The sequence below is a fragment of the Phoca vitulina genome, unplaced genomic scaffold (genome assembly GCF_004348235.1).
Source record: "Phoca vitulina isolate PV1807 unplaced genomic scaffold, GSC_HSeal_1.0 scaffold11, whole genome shotgun sequence".
Classification (NCBI taxonomy): domain Eukaryota; kingdom Metazoa; phylum Chordata; class Mammalia; order Carnivora; family Phocidae; genus Phoca; species Phoca vitulina.
The window spans coordinates 14227080-14254249 of NW_022589714.1; the positions used below are offsets into that span (position 1 = coordinate 14227080).

The window sequence follows — 27170 nt, forward strand, 5'->3', positions numbered from 1 at the left end:
AAATATAGACATATTAGCCCTTTGTCAGTGATATGAACTACAACTATTTTTCTCCCAATGTATCTTTGTTTATGGTGGCTTTAATGTGCAATACTTCAGGTTTTTTTGATGTGGTTGAATTTATAAATCTTTTATTTGCTTGCCCCAAATAGGGCTCCCTGCTCTGCAGGAAGCCTGCTTCTCCCTCTCCCACTCCCCCTGCTTGTGTTCCCTCTCTTGCTGTGTCTCTGTCAAATAAATTAATAAAATCTTAAAAAAAAAATTCAAAACATGAGACTAATTTGTTCATATGTTACATAATTAGTTCAAAGACTAATTTGCAATATGGTTAGTGTCATATTTAGGAAGACTTTCTGAAATACTGATTCATATTTGCATTCCTAGAGTAAACCACACTGGATTGCGGTGTATTTTTCCTTTTATATGCTGCTGGTTTCTCTGTGCTAATTGTATGTTTAGTATTTTTGAAGTGATATTTACAAATAATACTGGTCTGTAGTTTTCTTTTTTGTGCAATTTTTGTTAAATTTTAATATAAATATTATGTTTGGTTCATAAAAAACAATGTTAAATTTTCCTTGTCTATGTGAAAGAGAACTTTAGCTACCTTCATTTTGACCTCAGTCTGTACTTTCTGATTAAGTTCTTTCCAGCTTATCTTTTAACCTGGGCAAAAGACCCTTGGGCAAAGCATCCCATGATGGGAACTGAAACTACCCCCTCAAGCAATAAAGACCCCACATGACTGATCCCAAGATAATGATCTACAACCTTTACTTCCCAGCTGTCCACCGACCTTTGTCCCACATTTCCCTTATATAAACTGAGAAGTATTCTCAGTGCTTGGGAGTCAGTCTTCTGTCTTCCTGGTGTTGGCTTCACTGAAATAAATTCCTTACTTGTTTTACCACCACTCATCTGCCTTTGGATTTGTGAGTGGCAAGTGACCGGATCTGGTCTGCTTGGGACCCTTGGAACCAGGTGCTTTTGTACCCCTGGATCCCGGTTACATAAACCGTGGAACAATTTAATAGTACTGGAATAATCTGTTCTTTAAAGATTTTGTAGCAGTTCCTTGTGAATTCATCAGGGCTTTTTTGTTTCTGTGTTTATTTTTGTTTTTTTGAGAGTTTTCCTTAACAATTCCCCCTCTTCTCCCCCCCGCCCCCCGTGATCATTGGTTTATTTAGATTTTCTACTATTTCTGAAGCCTGTTATGGTAAATTTTGCTGTCTTAGAAAATTATCCATTTTATCTAGTTTTTAAAATATTTGATATGAACAAATTAGTCTCAGGTTTTGAATTTTTTTTTAAAGATTTTATTAATTTATTTGACAGAGACACAGCAAGAGAGGGAACACAAGCAGGGGGAGTGGGAGAGGCAGAGCAGGGAGCCCTATTTGGGGCTCGATTCCAGGACCCTGGGATCATGACCTGAGCCAAAGGCAGATGCTTAACGCCTGAGCCAGCCAGGCGCCCCAGCATTTGAATTTTTTAAATAATTTTTTAAATAAAAAATTATTTAAAAAATAATTTTTTATTTAAAAAATTATTTAAAAAATTTTCCTCTTATTATATTTTTTATATTTATGCTTTCTTCCAGCTCCTTTTTTCTTGATTAAGTTGGCCAATAGTTTATTAGTCAGTAGTTTATGGTTTATTATTATCTCATTTCTTTCCAGAGCTTTCCTATCTTAGTTTTGTATTCTTGCTTAATAGAAGCAATTATTTTATAACTGAACTCAAGGGGTTCGCTGTTTGGGGGCGCATCAAAACAAAGAACTTTATTACTTGTTACAAGAAAAGAGACCGGGAGATATCTCTCAAAGACTGTCTCCTTGCGGAGTTAGTACAGGAAGTTTTTATTCAGTGTATTGGGGGGCAGGGAGCTTGCATAGGGACTTGGGTTCAATTGCACATGTCTAGCATGTCAACGTGCTAGTGCATACATCATATGTTCAAAAAATGGCAGAAAATTCCACCCATAGGAGGAGATTTTAGTATTATAATGAGCAAAAGGTAATGTGGGGCAACTCTGGGGGCTTCTGTGCAGGTAGGTCCTCAGCTCTTATCCAGCTTAAAGAGGTTAATATAAGGGGCTATCAGGTAAGACACATCTAACAAGAGGCTATTAGTGAAACACCTAGTTGGGTGTGTCCTTGGTCGGAACTGTTGGTTCTGCAGTAGTTTTTGTCCTTTTTTTGTCCTTTCCCTTTCTCCCTTCTGCTGACAGCTTTCAGCCCTCTCATTTGAATAACTTCCTGTTGCATTTCAGTATGTTTTAAAATTTTTGGCAAAATGTTTCATCATAATTTTCATCTGCCTCATGTGGTATTTTCTGAATACTCTTCATCTGCCCTTCTGGGATGCCTGGCTGGCTCAATTGGTAAAACATGCTATTCCTGATCTCAGGTCGTGAGTTCAAGCTTCACGTTGGTTCTAGACCTTACTTAAAATAAAATTTTTGGCAAAATGTTTTATCATAATTTTCCTGTGACCCTTGGCAATATTTTCTGAATACTCCTCATCTGCCCCTTTTACTGTTCATTTTTCACCATTTCCCTTTGTGATATACTATCACGTGAATGAGTTATGTTCAACTTTTCTTTTTTTTTTTTTTTTTACTTTTCATCTGTGAAACAAGTGAAATTTTCTAGGTCCAGATTTTGCTGGAGGCTGCTGGGGAGCAAGAATTCCAGTCCCCTTCAAGGTCCTTCCGGCTGGACTAAGAATCAAATTGACATGAGGCAGATTAACAGGAGAAAATCAGATTAATAGCACACCTACTATGAGGAATCCACATAGACACAGAAATTCCAAACATAGTCAGGCAAAGTGAAGTATATATGTTATGATGAACTAAGGAGAAAGAGATAGGAGTCTGGGTCATCAAAAGGGAAGGAAGGCAAACTTCAGAAAGAGTGAAACAGTAAATGTTTGGTAAACAAATGTTTGTTGGGCCACTTAGAAACAGTGAGATAAAGAGAGGACTTTGATCAAACAGACCTTGTTAGGTTCCTCCCTGTCTACCACATCTAGTTCATATCGTAATGTAGTTATCTAGGGTGATAGCTCTCTTCCTGAAGCAGGTCCTCTATCTAATTCTTTTAGGCAGTTGTAGGGGAGGCAAAGAGATTCTCCTGAATCTGCTGGGTTTTGATTGCTTTTTAACTCAAAATAATCTTCATGCTGGAGTGCCTGGGTGGCTCAGTTGGTTAAGCATCTGACTCTTGATCTCAGCTCAGGTCTTGATCCCAGGGTCCTGAATTTGAGCCCTGTGTTGGGCTCCACACTGGGGGTGGAACCTACTTAAAAAAAAATCTTCATGCCAAAGTGGCCTATCTTGGGGTGGCCTGCCCTTGGCCCCCAATAAGGCCTATGTGGAAAAGCCATCAAGGCTGTATTTCAGGTTGAAAAAAGTTTCCTTAGATGTAGCTTAGTCTTTCTTCATCTCCTCTTTCTTCCCATTTCCTTTCCTTCCTTCCCTTCACACCCTTGTCTTCCTCCTTTCTCTTCCTTCCTTCCTCCCTCCCTCCCTCCCTTCCAGTTCCAGTGGCCCCCGGGGGCAGACTCCTTCCTACAAATTTTGTCTAGTGTTACTCATCATTTAGCGCTTCCTTTTCTGCTTTTTGGGACAAAAGGAGTGACCTTGGTACTAGTCGGTGCATGCTATCTCCTATTTTTTGACAGGATTTCAGCTTCATACTTCAGTGTGTATCTATGATGGTTGATTTTATGTGTCAACTTGACTGGGTCATGAAGTGCACAGATATTTGGTCAAACATTATTCTAATGTTTCTGTAAGGATGTTTTTGGATGATATTAACATTTAAATGGTAGACTCTGACTGAAGTGGATTGCCCTCCTAACATGAGTGGGTCTCATCCAATTAGTGGAAGGCCTGAATTGAACAAAAAGGCTGATCGACCTCCCCCAAATAAGAAAGGTCTTCCTGCCTGTCTTTGGACTCAAACTAAAGCATCTTCTTGGGTCTGGAGCCATTGGACATTTGGACAGGAATTACACCACCTCTCCTGTTTCTTGGGTCCTTAAACTCAGGCTGAAACTAAATCACCAGCTCTTTGGGCCTCTAACTTGTTGATTTACCCAGCAGATCTTAAGACTTGCTGATGAAGGATAGTTGGAAGAAAGGCAGGCAGGGGCAGGAGGACCCGCCCTAAGAGGAAATCATCCTTAAAAGGATTTTATACCACCCTGGAAGGAGCCCTGCACCCTTTCCCACATGATGGATAGATGACAAAAACCTGATTGGATGACAGACGCAGGGAGGGTTAATCAGATTGAAACAGCCCTGCCAACAAGCCTATAAAAACCCCTAGACTTAGAAACTCTGGTGGCAACCCTCTCGGGTCCCCTCCCTCTTCAGGAACTTTGTACCATCACTTTACTATCACTCAAACCTTTCTTTGTTGCCCACCACTCTGTCTGGTCTTCATTCTTTGAAGCAGCATGACCAAGAACTGTGGGCATGGAAGGAGAAGGAAATCCTGTAACATTGCTAGCCTCCATAATTGCAGGAGCTAATTCTTTATAATACATCTCTTAATATATATGTATTATGTATTTATTATATATGTACTATATATATAATATCCAAATGGTTCTGTTTCTGTGGAGAACTCTGACTCATACAGTGTCCTTTACCTATGAGAAATGTACATTGCTGGTTATTTTTGAGATTTGTAGCAACAGATACCTCCTTTCTGCTTCTTTTTGATTTCATCTTCTGTGGTTTTAGCCTATCAATTACATTGTGGGTTTGAATATCAGTTGTCTCTAATCTCCTTAAAGATGCGTTTGCATTTCTTTTCTTGTTATCTTGGTAGCTTTTATTTTTTTATTTTTATAAATCTTTTTTTTAAAAAAGATTTTATTTATTTGTCAGAGGGAGAGAAGTAGCACAAGCAGAGTGAGTGACAGGCAGAGGGAGAAGCAGGCTCCCCACTGAGAAAGGAGCCCCATGCGGGACTCATCCCAGTACCCTGGGATTATGACCTGAGCCGAAGGCAGACGCTTAACTGACTGAGCCACCCAGACGTCCCTATCTTGGTGGTTTTTAAAGTGATTTCTGTGAAAAGAGGGAATTACCTATTTTATTCTTTGTTCTTTAAACCAGAAGTTTAGACCCAGTTAAACTAAATGTGTTACTATTCTGCTTATCCCTTGTAGGCTTGTTGATTAGTGTTCCATAATAGAGGAAGACAATTTGGAGCTCTTGGTAATGTGAAATGTTGGGGTTCAGGAGTAAAGAGTCAAGAAGAAATTCTTGAGATATCTTCAGTGCAAAAAGGGTGGTTTTATCAAAGCATGGGGATAGGACCTGTGGGCAGAAAGAGCTGCACTGGGATTGTGAGGAGTGACTTTCAAGTTGGGAGGGGGTTAGGGATAGCATAAGTCTAAGGAATTTGAAAACAAGGTTTCCAAGAACCTGAGGGGCTAGCTGTTGTTAGGAAAATGTCATTTACTACTGTCTAGTAAACTCTTAGTCATGAGACCCTTCAGATGTCTATCAGTGGGCCCCATATTTGGAGGATGATTGCTAACATATATCTTGGGGGGGTTGTGGGCAGAGATAAAGCAAGTTTCCAAAGGGATTTTTACAGGATCCTGGAGGTTGGGCTACTGTCAATCTAAGGTTGTCTTTTGCCTCTAGCAAAGTATTTATTTATTTAGTTTTTTTAGGGAGAGAGAGCTCGCATGCTTGCGAACAAGGGGGAGGGGCAGAGGGAAAGGGAGAGAGAGAGAATCCCAAACAGACTCCACACCCAGCTCAGAGCCTGACACTGGGCTTGATCTCATAACCCTGAGATCATGAGCATGAGCTAAAATCGAGAGTCAGACACCTAACTGACTGAGCCACTCAGGCACCCCGCCTCTGGTAAAGTATTAACATTGAGGCAGTTGAGTTTCTGGAGGAAGGTTACACTGCCTGTCCTAAGTACTTGTCAACAGGCTGTAAGTTATAAGAAAGTTTAATTTTTTTCTGTAATTCTTTTGCCTTTGTTCTCCATATCATTGGGACAATTTGGAAAGAAAGAACTGAGAAATAGGATAGAGATGGAAGGGAATGGCTTGAGGCTGGGCATGATAAGAATAATACAACTGGTGAAAAGTTACCAGTATAACCTTAAAAGAACTTTTATGAATTGTAATGTCCATCATGCTATTTGAATTTCTACTTACATGGTAGAGGTAGTTCCCTCTTATCTGTAGTTTTGCTTTCTGTGGTCAGCTCTGGTCTGGAAGCAGGTGATCCTGCTTCTGACACATTGTCAGGTCAGTAGTAGTCTGAGGCTATATCATAATGCATCACAATACATTCACCTCACTTCGTCTCATCATGTAGGCATTTTATCATCTCATATCATTGCAAGAAGCACAATGAGTTCAGTACAATAAGATATTTGAGGGGCACCTGGCTGGCTTAGTCAGCATTTGAATCTTGATCTCAGGGTCATGAGTTCGAGCCCCACATTGGATGTAGAGATTACTTACATAAATAAAACTTAAAAAGAAGAAAAAAAAAAAACTTAAAAAGATATTTTGAGAGAGAGGGAGAGACCACATTCACACAAATTTTTATTACAGTATATTATCATTGTTCTATTTTATTATTAATCTGTTACTGTGCATAATTTATAAATTAAGCTTCACTACAGGTACGTAGGTATAGGAAAAAACATAGTATGTATGTATAGTATGTACGTAGTAGTGTCGAATTCAGTACCATCTATGGTTTCAGGCATCCATTTGGGGTCTTGGAGCGCATCCCCCTTGGATAAGGGGGGACTACTGTACTAAGAAAATCCTTCCTGAGACACATGTCTCTCAATCCTCAGTAATTTTACTGGAATCAGGAAAAGTTTGCTAAGTAAGTATTCTCTCTCTCTCTCTTTTTGGGGGCGGGGGGTGGTGATATGTGCTTTGAATTGAGTAAAAGGCTGAGTTTCATGCCTGAGTGTTCCTGGTGCAAAACCGGAACAATGAAGAAACAAACATCAAAGCAGAGGTGACAATGAACAAAACTCCCCCTAATAGATATGTAGAAGAATTGAGGAAGGTTAGGGGCTCACAAAGAATGTGGAACAGCAGTTCTAGCTGATCATACCTAGATGTGAAGGGTTTGAGGGCCCTGGGTAGATATCCTGAAGGTATCTTTTATTCTGAATTGAGAGTATGCATTTCTTTTACCATTCACACATACTTTAGGATAGATGCTTTTGGGGGATACAAACATAAAACATGGCCCTATATTTGAGGAACTCATAAAAGTAACCCAAGCTTAGAGTAGAACAATGGTTTGAAATGTTCCACTTCTGTTTAGCCAGCAAACTGCTCACAGAACTGTGACCCTAAATGTTTTTCCCTATTTATGCATGACAGGGGAATGTGTGTGTGTGTGTGTGTGTGTGTGTGTGTGTGAAGGCACCATACTTGGCCTAGAATCCTATGTCTCTAAAAGTTTTTGGACAGCATGAGAGCATCTTAAAAATGGGGTGCTTGGGGTAACTGAACAAGGCTATTATATAGTCAACTTCTCTTTTTCCTACCACCTTCCATCTTTCAATGGGGAAAATGGTCACAAATTATTAGGAAAAAGGCAAAGGTAAAAACTTGTGCATTTATTATGATCTCTGTAAAAATTATATGTGAGCAGAAAAATAAAGGAATTATCTTTTGGTGGTGGTACTTTAGATGATTTCTTTCTTAAAATTTTCTGTGTGTTCTAAATTTAAAGATTACTTACAAAATTTGATTTATATTTCTTCTTAAATTTAATGGCCATTGGGTGCACATGCATAAGCTGTGGAGAACTGGTTGCTAGGAATATAACACTTTTCCTTACTTGACCTCTACTCTACACCAGATGATTTTTTTTCTGTCAATTTTACCTCACTATATTCATGCTTGTGAAACATAAACTTCATATTTTGCTCTATGTTAATTTAATCAACCAGGAAAGTGTTCAAGTAAACATTTGTAAAATTTTATTTACTTTTATGTTTTATCTTTTTTAGTTTTTTTATCATGAAATTTTTCCAGCTTTATTAAGATGAAATTGACATATAACATTGTGTAAGTTTAAGGTGTACAACATGATGGTTTAATATGTATATATTATGAAATGATTACAATATTTGTAAAATTTTAAATTCAAATGAGCTTTTTTTGGTCTGTAGGTTTACATAAGTATTTTCCTCACAATCAAAGAATCAAGACTGATAAGCCTTTACATCCTGCAAAAATACAGCCACTCCATTAGTGAAAAACAAAATTTGACCAAAAGTACAGAATTATTACATATTATGTAACAGTGGTACCCAAGTATTTAAACAAATAAAATTTGAATTATTCAATAACATATTGGATAGGAAGTTAATGTCTGAGTTTATCCAGTGTCTAAGCTAAGATTATTTCAGTGGAAAGTAACAAACTTGCTAGGGCAAGATTTAGCAAGGAGTGCAAATTTATTATAAAGATATAAAGGTATTGCTTAAAACTCAAGGGCAGGGTGCAGTTCTGACCATTTTCCAGTCTTGAACCAAGAGTTGGAAAGCCATTAGGACTCCAGGCAGCTTGTTCCTCAAATGAAAATCCTGTTTTTCTGGAGACACATGGATTCTCTCATCTTTGCCTCTCTATATTCTGTTTTTTGTTTTTGTTTTTTTTCTCTGTAGGCAGGCTTTTCCTATTTCTCTGTACGCATGACCACCTTACCACACAACATTTTACATCATTCACTCAAGCAGACATCTTAGACTAATGAATATATAAAAATTTCAAGTGCAAATTTCTAGAAGAAAAGAATTGATGGGCGCCACCTGGGGACAGGTGTCCAACCCTGGGTCAATAGTACATGGCCAGTGACTAGGGTCACAGACTACTAATACAGCTGTTAAAAGTCTGTATCTGAGGAAGGAGCAATTCTTAGAGAAAACATTCAATAGGAATTGATGTCTCCCTTTTGTGCACCTTCCCTGCATCTACTAACCATGTTTATCATAGACCTGTTAACACTTTGTTTTGTTTTGTTTTTGTTTGTTTTCCTTCTTCACTCCTGTACCTTGTGGACAAGGACAGCTTGCTTAGTGTCCCTATCATCTAGCAGATGTAAAATTAGGCGATAACCAGAGTTAACATTTATTTAGCACTTGTATGCCAGGCATTAGAGTTTTCTTTTTCTTTTACTAACTTATTTAATTCTCCTGGCAACTCTAGGGAGCAATGCTAATGTTCTTTTTTTTTTTTTTTTTAATGATTAGTTGGAAGATGGTATTGACAATGAGTCTTAAACAGTAACATAACAATGACTATATAAATTATTTGATCTACCAAATATCCCAAATACCAGCTCAGCATTTTTTAGTCAGAGCTTATACTTTTCTTACCACTTGGTGTCAGAGTTGTACTATTTGAATATAATGTTGCATTTGGACATCTTTTGGGGGGTACTTTTGTATTTTAAGTTTTTTGCTCTGTGTTTTAAGAATTTGTTAGAATATAACTGTTTTTTTGGAAGTCTCTGAGGAGAGAAAATGTTTTCTTTGTCTTCCTTTGATATTTTTAGGTTAAGCTGCATTTGCTACCAAATAAGAAGGAAAGGTTACGACCATGAGAAGTGCACACAGAATTTATGAGAGAATTCCTGGAGGCTCAAGCAACTTTTTTCTAATCTTTGCAGGAGATGGGAGTAAGTCAGTCTCTCAGATTAATTTGCTGTACAGGAACAAGTTGAATACTTCTTCCTCCTGGTGGAATCCAAGAGGACTTACCTCTCAAGTCTTATGTCGGATTGATCTCTAACTGATGGATCAGAGAAGTAGGATAAATACTAGATGAAAGGATCAAGCACTAAAATATGAAAACAGTGCTAAATGATGATCAGAAGTCATTTGTTAATTCATTCAACAAAGATGTATTGATCTCCTATAATGTGCTTCTCTTTCCAGCCAACCCTGGGCTTCTCTGTATGCCAGTGTTCCTCACACATCCTGGGTTTGGCAAAATTGCCTGTTATAGAGAGACTCAGTCCAGACTTATTACGGGGAAAAGAATCATCTTGGTGCCCAGAGAACTCAAGGTATTTTTTTCTTTTTTAAAAATTGTGGTAAAATATACATAACATAAAATTTACCATTTTGCCATCAAGCTATTCTTAAGATTCAACTGTTAGGTTCAAGGTTTTTGCTGTGAAATTTTAATGAAAATGGCATTCTAAGAATATGATTATTTACTCATATTATGCTTTATGTATCAAAAAACAGATATAAAGAATTAAGAAGTAGGTAAGGAAAAGAGATTCTGAAAAGCAGAGGGAGATTTCTGTGGTTACTTAGAGTGTGGAAGTGTGTAGGCTTTATGCTATTTTTTCTTTTAAAAAATTACTTTATTGACTGAAAAATATAATCTGATGTTTCAAAATTCAAAAACATAAAAAGATACATATGTATAGATGTTGGAAATCTTCTCACCACTGATCCCTTGTCACCTTGTTACTTTTGCCAGAAGCAACCAATAGTGTTGGCATTTAAAATTCTTTCCAGAGGTATTTTATTCATATGTATACAAAATATACATATTCTTTATGCCCACATCCTTTTTACTTTATGGGGCCATCTTTGCTCCTTACTTTTTTTATAACTTAATAATAGTGAACATCTTTCCATGTCATTACATAAAATTTTTTCTTGTTCTTTTTTGTCTTAATAGTATTTTGTGAGTTGTCAGGCAAAATTGTGAAAGATTTTGAAATGGAGAAAAAAGAAAGAAAAAAGATTACTGAGTGTCTTTTCAATGGAATACTAGACATTCTTTAGTGAACCCTCCCAGGTTAACTGATGCTGTAGTGGTCTGTTGTCATTCATTGTCTTTAACAGAGCTCTTTTAAATGCTGTAAGTTGGAGGAAATTGAAAATAATAAAAATGAATTTTGTCTGGTGGAGAGAACTCCGCCTAAGAGACCCATTTTTATATCTATTAACAAATTATTTCAGCATTTTTGATAGCCTATATTTATGTCTGCTCTTTAGCTTCTTCTTTGAACCATTTGTAACATCTTTTTGGCTTCCTCATTAATCAATGAGTTAAATCTTTGATATGTTAATTTTTATTTGTATAATAGTCATAATTTTACCTTTAAAAAAATAATCCTTAAGAGTTTTGGTGATCATCCACTGAGATGCCCAGTGACAAAGCCAAATAAACTGCATTGCTAGAAAAGTGCACCTCGAGGCGCCTGGGTGGCTCAATCAGTTAAGCATTTGACTCTTGGTTTAGGCTCAGGTCATGATCTCTGGGTTGTGAGATTGAGCCCCGCGTGGGGCTCCACGCTCAGCACAGAGTCTGCTCAAGATTCTTTCTCTCTCTCCCTCCCCCTCTGCCCTTCCTATTCCTTCTGCTCACACATGCTCTCTCTTTCTCTTAAATAAATAAGTAAATGAATAAATAAATAAATATGCTCCTCATGGGTTATATAAGCCCAGGCACAGCTTTTTGTGGATCCCAGAATAATCCCAAGTGAAAGTAGAATTTTAATTTGGCTGACTCTATTTCTCTAGCTTTTTACTCTCTGCAAATTTTATGCTTTGTTTTTGTTTGGGGTTTGTGCATGACAACTCAGTATTCCCTATTGATGGCAGCAATGGGGGATTTGGTCTTATGGTATGGTAATTTCTGTAAATGCATGATAGATTTATTTTCTACTGGGTGAGAGATGATAGAAATTTGGTTTGTTAGTCTCTTTTTTTGTGTCTGTTTATTTTGAGTTCAAATCAAGTAAGAATTTTATGCTTACTGGGAAGGAGAACAGCTCTTTGATATCTACACTGGTGAGTTTTCGTATTTCTGTGTTTACTATTACCACATGGAACTGAAGCTGTAAGTTTGCTATGTGTCGTCTATATCTATGTGCCAGTGTATCTGAGTGTCTGTAATTTAGAAGGGCCTTTTCCTTATTTTGGGAATATGAAATGTTTTCTTATCTCTGGAGAATATTAATAAATTAGATTACACAATCTCTTAAAGAAGCTCTGTTCTGATTGAGTTATAGAGTTAAATAAGTGCTTGTGTAAACCAAATGTTCCTAAAACTCCCACAATACAACAAACAAATAAGCTAACATTACTCCTCTATAATGTTTAAAATTATAAAAATAATAAATCTGTGTGCAATAAAGTTGAATCATTTTTTGACACTTTAACATATATAATAATTCTTTGTAGTGTGCCAGTTTAAACATAGTTTCTAAAATCTTCAGGTAGCTTATACCCTTGAACTAATATTAACCTAATTTGTGTGCAATCACTGGATACCAAATAATTTCTAACTAAGAAGCAATTCTGAAATTTTGGTTACTAAACATTGTATTAAATTTATACACCTTTGTTTATATGCTTAATAGGCTATAGAGAGGGTAGATCTTTGGATCACATTAATGAATGTGATCATGTTTGCTACTCTAAGGGTGTATATAGCTGTAAAAATTGTTATGTGTGTTTATGAGCTTTGTTATTCTGCTACAATGCTTGTTTATGTTGATGAGTTTTCAATTACTTTCTTCAATTGTATATGTGAAGCAGAAGTTAACTACTTTGGTTAAAAACTGTAATTACTGTAAGTGGTTGAAACTACTATGAATATTGGTGACAGAAAAATATAAATGTTTATGAGCTTTTTTTCAAAGAAAAAGAAAATAATTTTATCTTAATGCAGAGATTCTCAAACACTTTTGTCTCAGGATCTTTCAAATTCTGAAAACTTATAAGGAAAACTAATGAACTTTTGTCTAAGTAGGTTATATTTATCATTATTTACCATGTTAGAAATTAAAACTGAGAAATCTTTAAAATATTTGCTTCTTTTGAAAATAACAATGTTGAACTGATTGCATGTTAACCTAAAGAGCATATTTAATGAAAATAACTTTATTTTTAAAAAATTAAGAAGAACTGTTCCATTTAAAATTTTTATAAATCTCTTTGATATCTGGCTAATAGGATACAGCTTGATTCTCCTATTTCCTCTGCCTTCAACCTGAGATATCATACGTCATGTAACCTCTGGAAAGCTTAGTTGTACACTAATAAGAACACTGAAAAAGATGATTCTAAAGTATCAGTTTGCTCTAGGATGTGAGAATTTGAAAGTGAATTTTATTTACCTTGGTTTATAACATCTGGGTGTGAAAAGAAGCTATGACATGGGTTAAAATTGGGATGCCTGGGTGGCTCAATCGGTTAAATGTCTGCCTTTGGCTCAGGTCATGATCCCAGGACCCTGGGATCCAGTCCCACATTGGGCTCTTTGCTCAGTGGGGAGTCTGCTTCTCTCTCTGCCTGCCGCTCCCCCTGCTTGTGCTCTCTCTCTCTCTGACAAATAAATAAATAAATAAATAAATAAATAAATAAATAAATAAAATAAAATAAAATAAAAAGTTAAAAAAAGAAATGGGTTAAAATTTGGCATAGTTCACTCAGTTTTGATGGGCTTGCTTCCTTGGTTTATTGATTGATGTCTTTGCCAAAAGGCAGTGTGAAAGGTTTTTCTTTATTTTCTGTGTAATCTGCCTGGATAATAGAGATTCTGTGTTTTATCAGAATAATTCTTACATTTTATATTGACGTATATGTTCTTGAGTATTTAGGGAAAAAAAAAAACCCAAAAGAAAGTTTCATCATTTATAAAAGAGCTAAGGTTCTTTACATTCATATTCCTTTGTATTTGTTTTAAGATGTTTCATTATCACATCAATTAAATAGGTAACCAAGTGTTGTTTCTCAGATTTTCTGTGCTTTCTCCCCCATGGTGATCCAGTCTTAATTAAGTGCCCAAATCTCTTCTGACAACTCTTAATTTTGCCTTTCCAAGAATCCCTAAATTTACAAAAATAAAATTATCAAGATATCTTTTATATTTAAAACTATTTTCGAGACTTCCCAGAGGGTCCTAGAAAATCACAAACATTTGTTCTTTCACCTACATTATAAAAAAAGAGATGTTATAAATAAGGTTTGTGTGAGTTGCATGGTAAGAGTTTTCAATCAGCAGAGGCACTTAGACTTCTCTAGGTTAGGTTTGTAGAGGTAAGATAATATTATTAAAAATATTTCATAAATTGTATGTTTATGTAAGTCCCTGGTAATTTCTAAATGCCCTTGCGGTCCATAATATGTATATCATTGTTTTAATGTACTACTTACTAGACATAGGAGGAAGCTCTTTATCTTTCTTCTAAGCTATCTCTAACCCACAGTTTATTAGATTGTGTTTTTGTAAATGAAATGAAATATTTTAAAATGATATCTGATTCTCATGGACACCCTACTTGAATTAAAAATTCTCTTATTGAGAACTAAAAGTATAAAACTATTAGAAGAAAACATAGGTATAAATCTTTTTATGACTTTGGATTAAGCAATAGGTTCTTAGATACAACACCAAGGCACAAGCAATAAAAGAAAAAATGCCTAAATTGGAGTTTATCAAAATTAAAAATGATTGTGCTTCCAAGGACCCAAGAAAGTAAAAAGATAACCCACAGAATGGGAGAAAATAATTGCAAATCATTCATCTGATAAAGATCTAGTACCAAAAATATATAAAACATTCATATAATTCAACAATAAAAAGACAAACAAATTAAAAATAGGCAAAGGATGTGAACAGACAATTCTCCAGATGTGATATACAAATGGCCAATAAAGATGCTCAACACATTCAACACCAGTAGTCACTGGGGAAATGCAAATCAAACTCACAATATGCTACCACTTCATACTCACTGGATATAATAAAAAAGACAGATGATGACAAGTGTTGGTGATGATGTAGAAGAACTGGAACCATTATCACTGCTGGTGGGAATGTGAAATGGTGCATCATTGGAAAATAGTATGGAAATTCAAGCTAAACATCGAGTTATCATACGACCTAGAAATTCCACCCTTAAGTATATACCCAAGAGAAATGAAGACAACTGTACACACAAAAACTTAGGCACAAGTGTTCGTTAACAGTGTTATTCATAGTAGTGAAAAAGTAGTAACAATCCAAATGTCCACCAACTGATGAATGGATAAGCAAAATGTAGTATATCCATACAATTGTTTATTTAGCTACATAGAAATGAAATATGGATTCATGCTACGACATGATGAACCTTGAAAATATTATGGTAAATATTATGGTAAAGTCAGACACAGCAGGCCACATATTATATGGTTCAATTTATGTAAAATGTCCAGAATAGGTAAATCCTTAGAAGCAGAAGTAGATAGTTGTTGCCAGAGGCTGGGGGGTGAGAGAAATGGAGAGCGACTGCTAATAGATAAGGTGTTTCTTTTTGGAGTGGTGAAAGTGTTTTGGAATTAGATGGTGGTTATGGTTGGACAACTTTGTGAATGTCCAGAGCTGCTGAATCATATACTTTAAAAAGATGAGTTTTATGGTATGTGAATTATATCTCCAAGACAAAAATAAGGTTAAAAAATGCAATAAAAACTTTCCTGAGTGTCTTTACTTTTCATGGAAAAATATTGTTTGCATATATTCGATAAGAATCTATCCTCTTGGGGGCACCTGGCTGGCTCAGTCAGTAGAGCATGTGACTCTTGAGCCCCATGTTGGGCGTGGAGATTACTTAAAAAAAAAAAAGTGAATAAAATTCACTACTTATGGAAGAAATGCCTATAAAACCATCCACAGAAACCTGGCCTAGTGCCTACTTTATAGTATCCCAGGTCACAGTTGGTAAGGAAGGTTATTTAGGCCAGGAACCAAAGAGAATGTTTGGGACCTCAAGAAAGAAATTCGCCAAATTTATAAATATTGCAGGTGTATATGGTAAAGAGAATTTCCTGGGTTTTGTTTCATAGTCTAGAGATAGCAAAAGAGAGTCCTTTAGAAGTTCAGTCCAAGATTCCTCATGAAAACTTCCAGGCAGAAGTTAATATGGTGGTCTTAGTACTGTTCAATACTGTGTGACTATAGATTTGCAAAACAATCTCAAGGAGGTCTATATGGTTAATTAATACTTGCTGCATCTATGTAAATAATTAGGCCCAAACTAATGAGACTAGCCCTTTTTTATGTGTACAGAAGTAATTTTTGAGATTATTATGATTACAAGGGGGGCAAAGGAGATTGTTAGAGAAAATCTTTTAAATGGGCAAAAAAGAGATTACTGGGTTTATTTTCAATGAATATTAGGTGTTGTCTAGTGTATCTTTCCAAGTTTTCTTTTTCTACAGGGTTTTTCACATTTTATTTTCTTTAATTGAGCTATTTCATAACTCTGAAGTTGTAGAAAGCAGTAATTCAAATGTGTTTTTTTTTAAATCACAAATACAAGAGAAGTAACAATAAACACCACAGAAATCCAAACAATTTTGAGAACATTATGAAAAACTATATGGCAACAAATTGGACAACCTAGAAGAAATGGGTAAATTCCTAGAAATATGTAACCTACCAAAACCGAGACAGGAAGAAACAAAATTTGAACAGACTGATTACCAGCAAAGAAATTGAATCACTAATCAAAAAATGCCCAACAAACAAAAGCCCAGGACCAGATGGCTTCACAGATGAATTCTACCAAACGTTTAAAGAAGAGTTAATACCTATTCTTTACAAACTATTCCAAAAAATAGAAAAGAGAGGAAAGCTTCCAAATTCATTCTATGAGGCCAGCATTACCCTGATACCAAAATGAGATAAAGACCCACAAAAAAAGAGAACTACAGGCCAATATTTCTGATGAATATAGGTTCAAAAATCCTCCACAAAATACTAGCAAACTGAATCCAATAATACATTTAAAAAAAAATCATTCACCACGATCAAGTAAGATTTATTCCTGGGTTACAAAGGCAAAGGTGGTTCAATATTCACAAATCAATCAACATGATACATCACATCAATAAGAGAAAGGATAAGAGCCATATGATCATTTAAATAGATGCAGAAAAAGCATTTGACAAAGTACAATATCCATTCATGATAAAAACCCTCAACAAAGTCGGTTTAGAGGGAGCCTACCTTAACATAATAAAGGCTATATATGAAAAACCTACAGCTAACATCATCCTCAGTGGGGAAAAACTGGGAGCCTTTCCCCTAAGGTCAGGAACATGGCAAAAATGTCCGCTCTCACCACTTTTATTCAACATAGTACTGGAAGTCCTAGCCACAGCCATCAGACCACAAAAAGAACTAAAAAGCATCCAAATTAGTAAGGAATAAGTAAAACTTTCACTTTTTGCAGATGACATGATGCTATATATATAGCAAGCCCAAAAGACTCCACCAAAAAATTGCTAGCCCTGATAAATGAATTCAGTAAATCTCAGGACACAAAATCAATCTACAGAAATCTGTTGCATTTCTATACACCAATAATGAAGCAGCAGAAAGAGAAATTAAGAAAACAATCCCATTTACAATTGCATCCCAAATAATAAGATACCTAGGAATAAACCTAATCAAAGAGGTGAAAGACCTGTACCCTGAAAACTATAAAATAACACTGATGAAAGAAATTGAAGATGACACAAAGACATGGAGAGACATTCGTGCTCATGGATTGGAAGAACAAATATTGTTAAAATGTCTATACTACCCAAAGCAATCTACACATTTAATGCAATCCCTATCAAAATACAAACAGTATTTTTCATAGAACTAGAACAAACAATCTTAAAATTTGTATGGAACCACAAAAGGCCCTGAATAGCCAAAGCAACTTTGGAAAGGAAAAGCAAAGCTGGAAGCATCACAATTCCAGACTTCAAATTTTATTACAAAGCTGGAGTAATCAAACAGTATGGTACTGGCACAAAGGTAGACACACAGATCAATAGAACAGAGTAGAGAACCCAGAAATAATCCCACACTTACATGGTCAAATTAATATTTGACAAAGCAGGAGAGAATATCCAGTGGAAAAAAGACAGTCTCTTCAACAAATGGTGTTGGGAAACTGGACAGCAACACACAGAAGAATGAAACTGGACCATTTCCTTACACCATACCCAAAAATAAATTCAAAATGGTCTAAGGAGCTAAATGTGAGGCCTGAAACCATAAAAATCCTAGGAAAGAGCAAAGACAGCAATTTCTCTGACATCAGCAGTAGCAACTTTTTTTCTAGATAGGTTCCCTGATGCAAGGGAAACAAAAGCAAAAATAAACTATTAGGACTATAACAAAATAAAAAGCTTCTGGATAGTGAAGGAAACAACAAAACTAAAAGGCAGCCTATGGAATGGGAGAGGATATTTGCAAATGACATATCCGATAAAGGGTTAGTATCTAAAATATATAAAGAACTTATAAAATCCAACACCCAAAAAACAAAAAATCCAATTAAAAAATGGGGAGAAGACACAAACAGATATTTCTCCAAAGAAGACATACAGATGGCTGACATATGAAAAGATGCACAACATCACTTATTATCAGGGAAATGCAAATCAAAACTACAATGAGCTATAATCTCACACCTGTAAGAATGGCTAAAATAAAAAAACACAAGAAATATCATGTTGGTGAGGATGTGGAGAAGAAAGAACCCTCTTGCACTGTTGGTGGGAATGTAAACTGGTACAAGCACTCTGGAAAACTCTATGGGGGGTTTCTCAAAAAGCTAAAAATAGAACTATCTTATGATCCAGCAATCAGACTACTGGGTATTTACCCAAAGAATACAAAAACACTAATTCAAAGAGATACATGCACTGCTATGATGCAGCATTATAGCAGTGTTACAATAGCCAAGATGTGGAAACAGCCCACGTGTTCATCAACTGATGAATGGATAAAGAAGATGTGGTGTATATATATGTACAATGGAATATTATTCAGCTATAAAAAGAATGAAATCTTGCCATTTGCAACAACATGGAGCTAGAGAGTATAATGCTAAGTGATATAAGTCAGTTAGAGAACGACAAATATATGATTTCATTCCTATGTGGAATTTAAGAAACAAAACAAACAAGCAAAGGGGAAAAAGCACTCGAGAGAGACAAACCAAGGAACAGACTCTTAACTATAGAGAACAAACTGATGGTTACCAAAGGGGAGGGGCGTGGGGAATGGGTGAAATAGGTGATGGGGATTAAGGAGAGCACTTGTGATGAGCACTGGGTGATTAAAATAAAAACTTAAAAAATGTGGGGTTTTGGGCACCTGGGTAGCTCAGTACAACTCTTGATCTCAGCTCAGGTCTTGATCTCAGGGTCATGAGTTCCAGCCCACATTGGGCTCCACTCAGCCTACTTAAAAAAGAAAATAATAAAAAAATAAAATTTTTTAAAAATGTTTTTTTTTATTTTTCTGGTAGAGGTCAGTTTTGCATCTATTAGTGAATTCACTTTAGCATTCTTGATTGCTTATATAGGTACCTGCTCTTTGGCTTCTCCTTTGAACTGGTTGTAACATCTTAATCATTCTCTCATTAATGAATATGTTAAGTAAAATATTTGATACATATTTATTGTACATATCTGTACAAGATTCATGATTTTACCTTTGTTACAATGTGCTGGGATAATGAATCAGAAAATGTTTCTTTTTTTCGTTCTTTTTATTTGAGTATAGTTGACACACATTACTACATTAATTTCAAGTGTACAACATAGTGATCTGACAAGTTTATACACTCTGCTGTGCTCTCCAGAAGTGTAGCTACTATCTGTTATCATATAATGCTGTTACAATATCATTGACTATATTCCTTATGCTGTGTTTTTTATTCCCATGACTTATTCATTCCATAACTGGAAACCTATATCTCCCAATACTCTTTACCCAGATAGTGTTTCTTTTGTATTAACTAACAGTTTGTTTGGGAATTGTACTCTATGGAGCTAGAAGTTCACCCTAAGGAATGACTTTAGTGGGAATTATCTGGCAGTGTTGGAGGAGGGAAGTGCCATCTGTGCCTGTGACAAGACCAGGGCACAAGGCAACTTTTTGAGACATGAGGTAAAAACATGCTGGTGTTAATTTGGAGTGAGGTGCAGTTTGCCTGTTTAAGTTAGCAGATGGAATATTCTCACTAGGAACTTCTTTGGGACCTTGAGTTGATCTAGTGGCTGCTAGCACAGACATGTCATTCTAGACAAGCTTACATACTCACACATTTGATGGATTAGGCAATAGTCCAGAAAATGTAAGATGCAAGAAAATGTTTGGTAAGAGATTGTTTACATTTTTTTGGCTAAAGAGGGAGATTAGCACTTTTGAAGCAGGAATGTTTCCTTACAGAGGGATTTTAACTAAATAAAAGGAGTGTAGAACATTTTTGGGGTGGGTGGAAGAGATTCTTGAATAGATTAATGTTGGCTACTGGTCAAGAAAACATTACAAATTCCTGTACTGTTTATGCTCATGGTCATTCTCCAGATCCTATACAACATAAAGTTTAATGTTAAAGAGGGAAAGAAAGCTGATGTTATACTTCTTTGGGCCTTTTGGTTGGGGGTATTAATCAAAAGGTAATAAAATCAGGTGGTGCCTGGGTGGCTCAGTCGTTAAGCGTCTGCCTTCGGCTCAGGTCATGATCCCAGAGTCCTGGGATTGAGGCCCGCATCGGGCTCCCTGCTCTGTGGGAAGCCTGCTTCTCCCTCTCCCACTCCCCCTGCTTGTGTTCTCTCTCTCACTGTGTATCTCTCTCTGTCAAATAAATAAACAAAATCTTTAAAAAAAAAAAACAAAACAAAAGGTAATAAAATCAAAGTAAACTGAGTAGAGCCTTTGTACTCAAAGCTGATTCTGATAAAGAGGAGGACAGAAACTTTGGCAGCTAGCACATAATGTACAAGTAGCTCAAGGGTGGCAGAATCCGAAAAGAGATTGCTATTGTTTGTGGAAGTGATCCTTAGAAGAATAAAGAGTTGATGAATTTAAACTTGTATTACTTTTGGAAAAAAAAAAAAGGAAGAAAAGAAAAAAAGTGGAGCTGAATCAGTACCCACATTTTGCCACCTCTTGGCACTCCAGCCAGAAAGTGTAGAAGACTTGGGAACTTCTTTAGAGTGGATGGGAAGGCTTGACCTGTGTCTAAGTAGATAGAAGGTTGGGGGACTGGAGGTTTGTAATATCTATAATGATCTGCTATCCTCATTTCTAGTTTGTTGAATGTTATCACCAGGGACATTAGTCCCCCTGTACTTTTGGCCTGGGCCTGTGTGGGGGTTGCTCAAATTCTTCAAGCTTTAGAAAGCAGTGAGTAGAAAAGTAGGGAATCATGGCACCAGTGCGTGGGGTGGGGTGGATTCAGCATGCACAGAAGTTTCTATCATGGCTGAAGCTGAAATGAGAAGAGGGACAAGGGGGTACCAAAGTGTCTGCTACAATAGCTTCTTTGTTCTCTGGTAGGATGCTTTTTGAAGTCTATCTTGTCTGATATTAATACAGCCACTCCAATCTTCTCATGATTATTATTTGCATGGCATGTCTTTTCCTTCCATTTCCTTTCAACCTGTGCCTTTATATTTAAAGTGCATCTCTTGTAGACAGCATATTGTTGGGTCTTACTTTTTTGTTCATTCTAACAATCTGTGCCTTTTAATTGGAGTATTTAGTTCATTAACATTTTTTTAAAGTAGGCTCAAACCCAGCATGGAGCCCAATGTGGGGCTTGAAGTCACAACCCTGAGATCAAGACCTGAGCTGAGATCAAGAGTCAGACACTTAACTGACTGAGCCACCAGGCACCCCAGTAGTTCATTAACATTTAATGTAATTATTGATGTGGTTGGACTTAGAGTTGCTATTTTATTATTTATTTTCCGTTTGTGTCCTCTATTATTCCTCTGTTCTTCTTTGTCTGCCTTCTTTTTGATTATTTGAATCTTTTTAAAAATTTTATTTTATTTATCTATTGACTTTTTAGCTAGACCTCTTTGCTTTATATATATATAATGCTGCTTGACATAAAAATGTAAAACCATACCATACAATTTTATAGATCAATTAACTACTTCCTTTTCCATCCTTTATGCTATAGATGTCATATGGATAACATCTACATATATTATAAACTGCATGAGACAATATTATATTTGCTTTAAATAGTCATAGTTTTTAGAAGAAGAATAAGAGTCTTCTATATTTATCCATAGCAATCATTTCTAAAGCTCTTTATTTCTTTCTGAAGATTGGAGTTTCCATTTGGTTTCACTTTTTTCAGCCCATGGAATTTTTGGTTTTTACATTTCTTGTAGTTCTTTTGGTTTTCTGTTGCATAAAAATATCCTTATTTTATTTTTAACTTTATACTTGAACACATTTTCATTGGAAAAAGAATTACGAATTGACAGTGTATTTTTTTCTTTCAGCACTTTAAACATTGTTTTACTGTCTTCTGATGTCTGCAGCTTCTGATGAGAAGTCAGTTCATAGTCAAATAGTTTGCCTGTATTGCAATGTATCATTTTTCTTTGACTGCTTTAAAGATGTTCTCTTTATTGTTGCTTTTTAGCAGTTTGCCTATGATGGGTCCGGGTGTGGTTTTCTTTGTATCTCTCCTTTTGAGCATCTTGAATCCCTAAATTTTTGTCTTTCACCAGATTTGGAAGCTTTTGGCCATTATATTTCAAATATTTTTTCTCCCTCTCTCTTTCTATGCTTTCCTCTGGGGACTCTGACACATGTATGTTAGACTTCTGTTATTGTTCTAAAGTTTTTAAAGACTTGATAATATAAAACAACAACAACAACAAAATCTTTGTCCTTCAGATTGGATAATTTCTACTGACCTATCTTCAAGTTCACTTATTCTTTCTTCTATCATATCCAATTTTACATTAAGCACACCATTGAGGTTTTATTTTCAAAATTGCATTTTTGTTAGTTCATGATTTTCCTTCTGGTTCTTTTTTTTGATAGTTTCTATTTTTTTTATGCTGAGATTCTTATGTTTTTATTAATACAAGAATATTTTCTTTGATTTCAATGAACAGAATTATAAAATCTGCTTTAAAATTCATGTCTGCTAATTTGAACATCTAGATGATTTTGAAATTGGTCTTGACTAATGGTCTTGTCTCTTGAAAATGGGTCACTTCCTGATTCTTCATAAACTGAGCAATTTTGTATTGTATCTTGGACATTGTAGAATGTTACATAGTGAGACTCTGTATTTCTCCAAAAATTGTTCATTATATTTTTTTTTTTTTTTTAAAGATTTTGTTTATTTATTTGACAGAGAGAGATACACAGCGAGAGAGAGAACACAAGCAGGGGGAGTGGGAGAGGGAGAAGCAGGCTTCCCGCAGAGCAGGGAGCCCGATGCGGGGCTCGATCCCAGGACTCCGGGATCATGACCTGAGCCGAAGGCAGACGCTTAACGACTGAGCCACCCAGGCGCCACCTGTTCATTATATTTTTAAGTGGAAAATTAACTTGGTCAAACTCAAACTAAATGCCTTTTCTTGGGCAGCAGCTCGTCTTTGTTCATTCCTTTTGTCCTTAGCTGAGGTTCTGGAGTCTGCCCCATTCATGTATGGTTCAGAGACTGGAACAGAATTTATAAACAGAATTCAGGGCTTTCCTTTCTGGTTTACTTCTTTTTCAGCACCCACCCTCCCAACCTTCCAGGATCTGTGGCTGCTCTAAATTCCATCCTCTGATTCTTCAGGCCAGAAAGACTGTTTTGTATTAGAGTTTTAGACACACTGTGTAGTGCTAACTTCAGCCTGTCCTCAGGGTAAAATCTGTAGTGATGGGAAACTCATCTGTTTTGATCCTTCCAAGTTTTGATTCTTCCAGAATCCACTTGTTCTCTTTTTTTTGTTCACTTTCCGGTGACTTCACTTTCCTGTTTTTGCTTTTTTTTGGGGGGATCTGAGGTTTGTTGTTGTTATTTATGAAAGGATTGGGCCTGATAGGCACTTACTTAACTATCTGAGACATATTCCACATATACCTATCTTAGTGGGATTGAGTCCAATTCCCCAAATAGTAAACTAAACATTTTATTGACTTTTTCGTTCTCCATCTCATTTTCCCCACTTTTTCACACATGCTTCCTAAACTACCCATACCAAGTTTTTCTCTCAGGGCCTAATGCAGAGGTGACATAAATTAAGATTCACTTATTTATTAAATTATTTGGTCATTCACATTATTTAATTTAATCCTCCCAACAGCCCTTAGAAGTACAGTGAGAAGAACTTAAGCATTATCTCTAGTCTATATATGACTGAATTCTAGTGAGATTGTATTATGCCTATAAGATATTCAATAAGTGGCAGAATCTAACTTCAAAGCTAGATGTGTCAGATACTAAAATTTTATAGCACTGTGTGTTTTGGATTCGTTACTTTACCTCTCTTGTCCTTGTTTTCTCTTATGTAAAATGGGTATACTAAAGTATGTTAACACATAGGATTATTGTGTTGGTTAGATGAGATATTGTGGATATAGAACATACCAACAAAATATTAGTTATTATATCAGTTAGCTTTCACTATGTGATAAACAATCTCAAATTCCCAGCAGTTCACAATAATAAATATCTATTTCTTATTCACATTCATATCATCAGCTACTGGTCGGATGTTGTGATTGTTCTCCAGACTGCAGGCTGAATTTCCTCCACATACCACCTTATTTTGGGAGTTAAACTAAAGGAAAACCTTATGCACAACATGCTTTTCTGATGTTAGAGGGCACAGGAGATAGGAGGCTTTTGAATCTTGCAATTCCTTTAAAAGCTTCTGTTTGGAAGAGAGACATAGCAAATATTCCATTGGCTAAAGCAAGTCAGATGTCCAAGCTCAAGGTCCATGGGGGTGAGAAGGGATGGGGAAACATTTTATTCATAAAGGAGGGAGTGAATAATTGCAAACAATAATACAATCTGCCACAGATATAATAATCATTTTTGCTTTTATGGTATACAGTTACGATTTTCCAGCAACTGGAGTAGAAGATGGATCATAAAAAAGACATGGCAAGGGTACAAGAGAGTATTTTATTAAATGCCAAAAGGAAAGTTTAGACAAAAGCTGCTATGGATATTCAGAGAGAGCTAATGTGTGGACCATGAGTACTGAAAAAGGTCTTATAAATGAGAGAGGGCTTGAGCTGGGTCTTGAGAGATGATTAGGATTTAGATAAAAGTGATTCTAACCAGTTGTAACAGGATGAGAAAAGTATAGAGGTGGACTACTTGTTATTGGGGTGCTTTTGGTGAGAGTAATCACTGAAGGTGGGCTGGACAGCCTGGTTGTCAAGCAAGAGACAAAAGGAAGACTTTAGGAAATTTTGAGCAAGATCCAGAATTGAAAGTTATGTTTTGGAAAGATTGGCCTGGCTATCCTGTAGGAGGGAAGATGGGCGGCAGAGAGTATTTCTCCAGCATTATACACAGCAGCCATTCTTCTTTCTTCAAAGTTGTACACTGGCTCTGTGAGACAAGTATGTAACAAAAATGTGGTGAGCATGACAAATATTTCTTCAATGCAGACTTGACTCCCACTAGTAAGAAAATGAAAATTGTCTTGTTTTTCTCTGAATCTCCTGTTTGACCAAATAAAGCTCATGCTTTGGTATAAGACAATACTTCCCACACAAAAACATAATTAAAGTAACATATCAGATAGGCTGGATGTACAATGAAACATTGCAAACTGGATGAAAATATTTGTGCACTATCATTTTATTTTGCTTTTGAACTAACCAAGGAAAGACAATTTGAACACAATTTTCTGTTGTGCACTTAAAAATAGAGAAACAATTTCTAAAATTTTCCATCTTTAAATTCCTTAGTAAAATACAATGCCCAGAAGCTTTTGGAAAGCAGTGACAGTGGCTGTGGTAAGATTTCTACCTATTATTTTATTCCATTATTTTTCTATTTTTGTTGTTTTTGGTTCATTAATGGCCTCTGATAAATATTTTTTGTGCTAACATTGCTTTATTTTGGATTTGAAAATTAGTAACAGGTTCAGATGAGATTATTTGATTTTCAAAATTGGGTTTATGACTTAGCTAAGTGAAAAAAAAAAGTAATGTATGTACTTATCAACCCTTAAGCCAATCACCGAAAAATTAAGATTTCATATCTATTGGGTCATTATTATTTATGTCATGAGACTACATTACTTCATAATGAATATGACATCGAAAGTAGGTGTCACAGGAGAAAAGCATTTAAAAATATGTAAATTAACATCTGCAATCTTTGAGAGTAGAATTGAGGGAGAGAGCAGAGACTGAAAATTTATTTAGCTTTTTCTTATGCAGGCACTGCATTAAGTGTTTTACTCATTTATTGTGGCAGTAACTGTATAAAGCATTTATTATCTTTATTCCTACTTAACAAATAAGGAAACTCAGTTTCTGCAAGGTGAAGGAGACTGCTTATGACCTCACAGCTAGTAGCAAGTAAAGCTGGTGCTCAACGACGTGGGTGTCACCCAAGTGTCCAATCCCTTCTTACTACACATTGCTCCGCTCTCTTATTTCCTAATCCTGTGCTGGGAACTGGATTCAACACAGACCCTAGAATATCTGTTTTAGTTAATGGATGGTTTATATGTCAGTGATCTTGAATTTTAGTAGTTTATATTAAAAATATTGAATTAGTACCATAAGCCAAAGAATTAAATTTACAATTTGGCTCTTAAAAATAGTTACTTATTATAAAAACAATTTTAATAATAGTAATAATAAAATAGTAATAGTAAAAATAAACATTTAAAAGTGTCTGAATACTACAAAAAGTCATCTCCTATTTATCTATGTTCTCCTTTAGTCTTTGTCTATATGCACACGTGGTTTGGATACAGTTTGTTCTTTAATTTAGCATTTTAATAACTATTCCACCAAATGGACCTATTATCATTCATTAAACCATACCTGTATTGTTTAAAATTTAGGTTGTTTTCAATTTTCTACTATACTATAATAAACTTTTACATTGAAATAGGGCTGTCCTATTTCATTATGATTTCTTTAAGATAAATTTCTAATAGATACTGGGTCAAAGGGCAGCAGAATGAAAAATTAATACAAAATATTTTATGTAAGCAATATTTAAGCTTAATTGAATTGGAAATCACAATATGAAAGTATAATGTTGAAGTTATGATTGTGTCAAGGGTCCCCAAGACCAACCTCAGGGTTGATGATTTACT

The 27170-nt window shown here is 35.7% G+C and overlaps 1 protein-coding gene across 4 annotated transcripts in view; it reads left to right on the top strand.

The window, feature by feature from the left end:
- FILIP1 (filamin A interacting protein 1) overlaps positions 1-27170 on the top strand; it is a 277664-nt gene that overhangs the window by 38072 nt on the left and 212422 nt on the right. For 2 of the 4 annotated variants that reach the window (XM_032409437.1, XM_032409435.1), the window contains exons 1-3: positions 6826-6892; positions 9590-9712; positions 9972-10102. In XM_032409437.1, the coding sequence (XP_032265328.1) occupies positions 9634-9712; positions 9972-10102 (210 nt within the window). In that variant the 5' untranslated portion in view covers positions 6826-6892; positions 9590-9633. Of the gene's footprint in view, positions 1-6825; positions 6893-9589; positions 9713-9971; positions 10103-27170 lie in introns of those variants that run through there. The other 2 variants (XM_032409438.1, XM_032409436.1) reach the window with 2 other exon arrangements.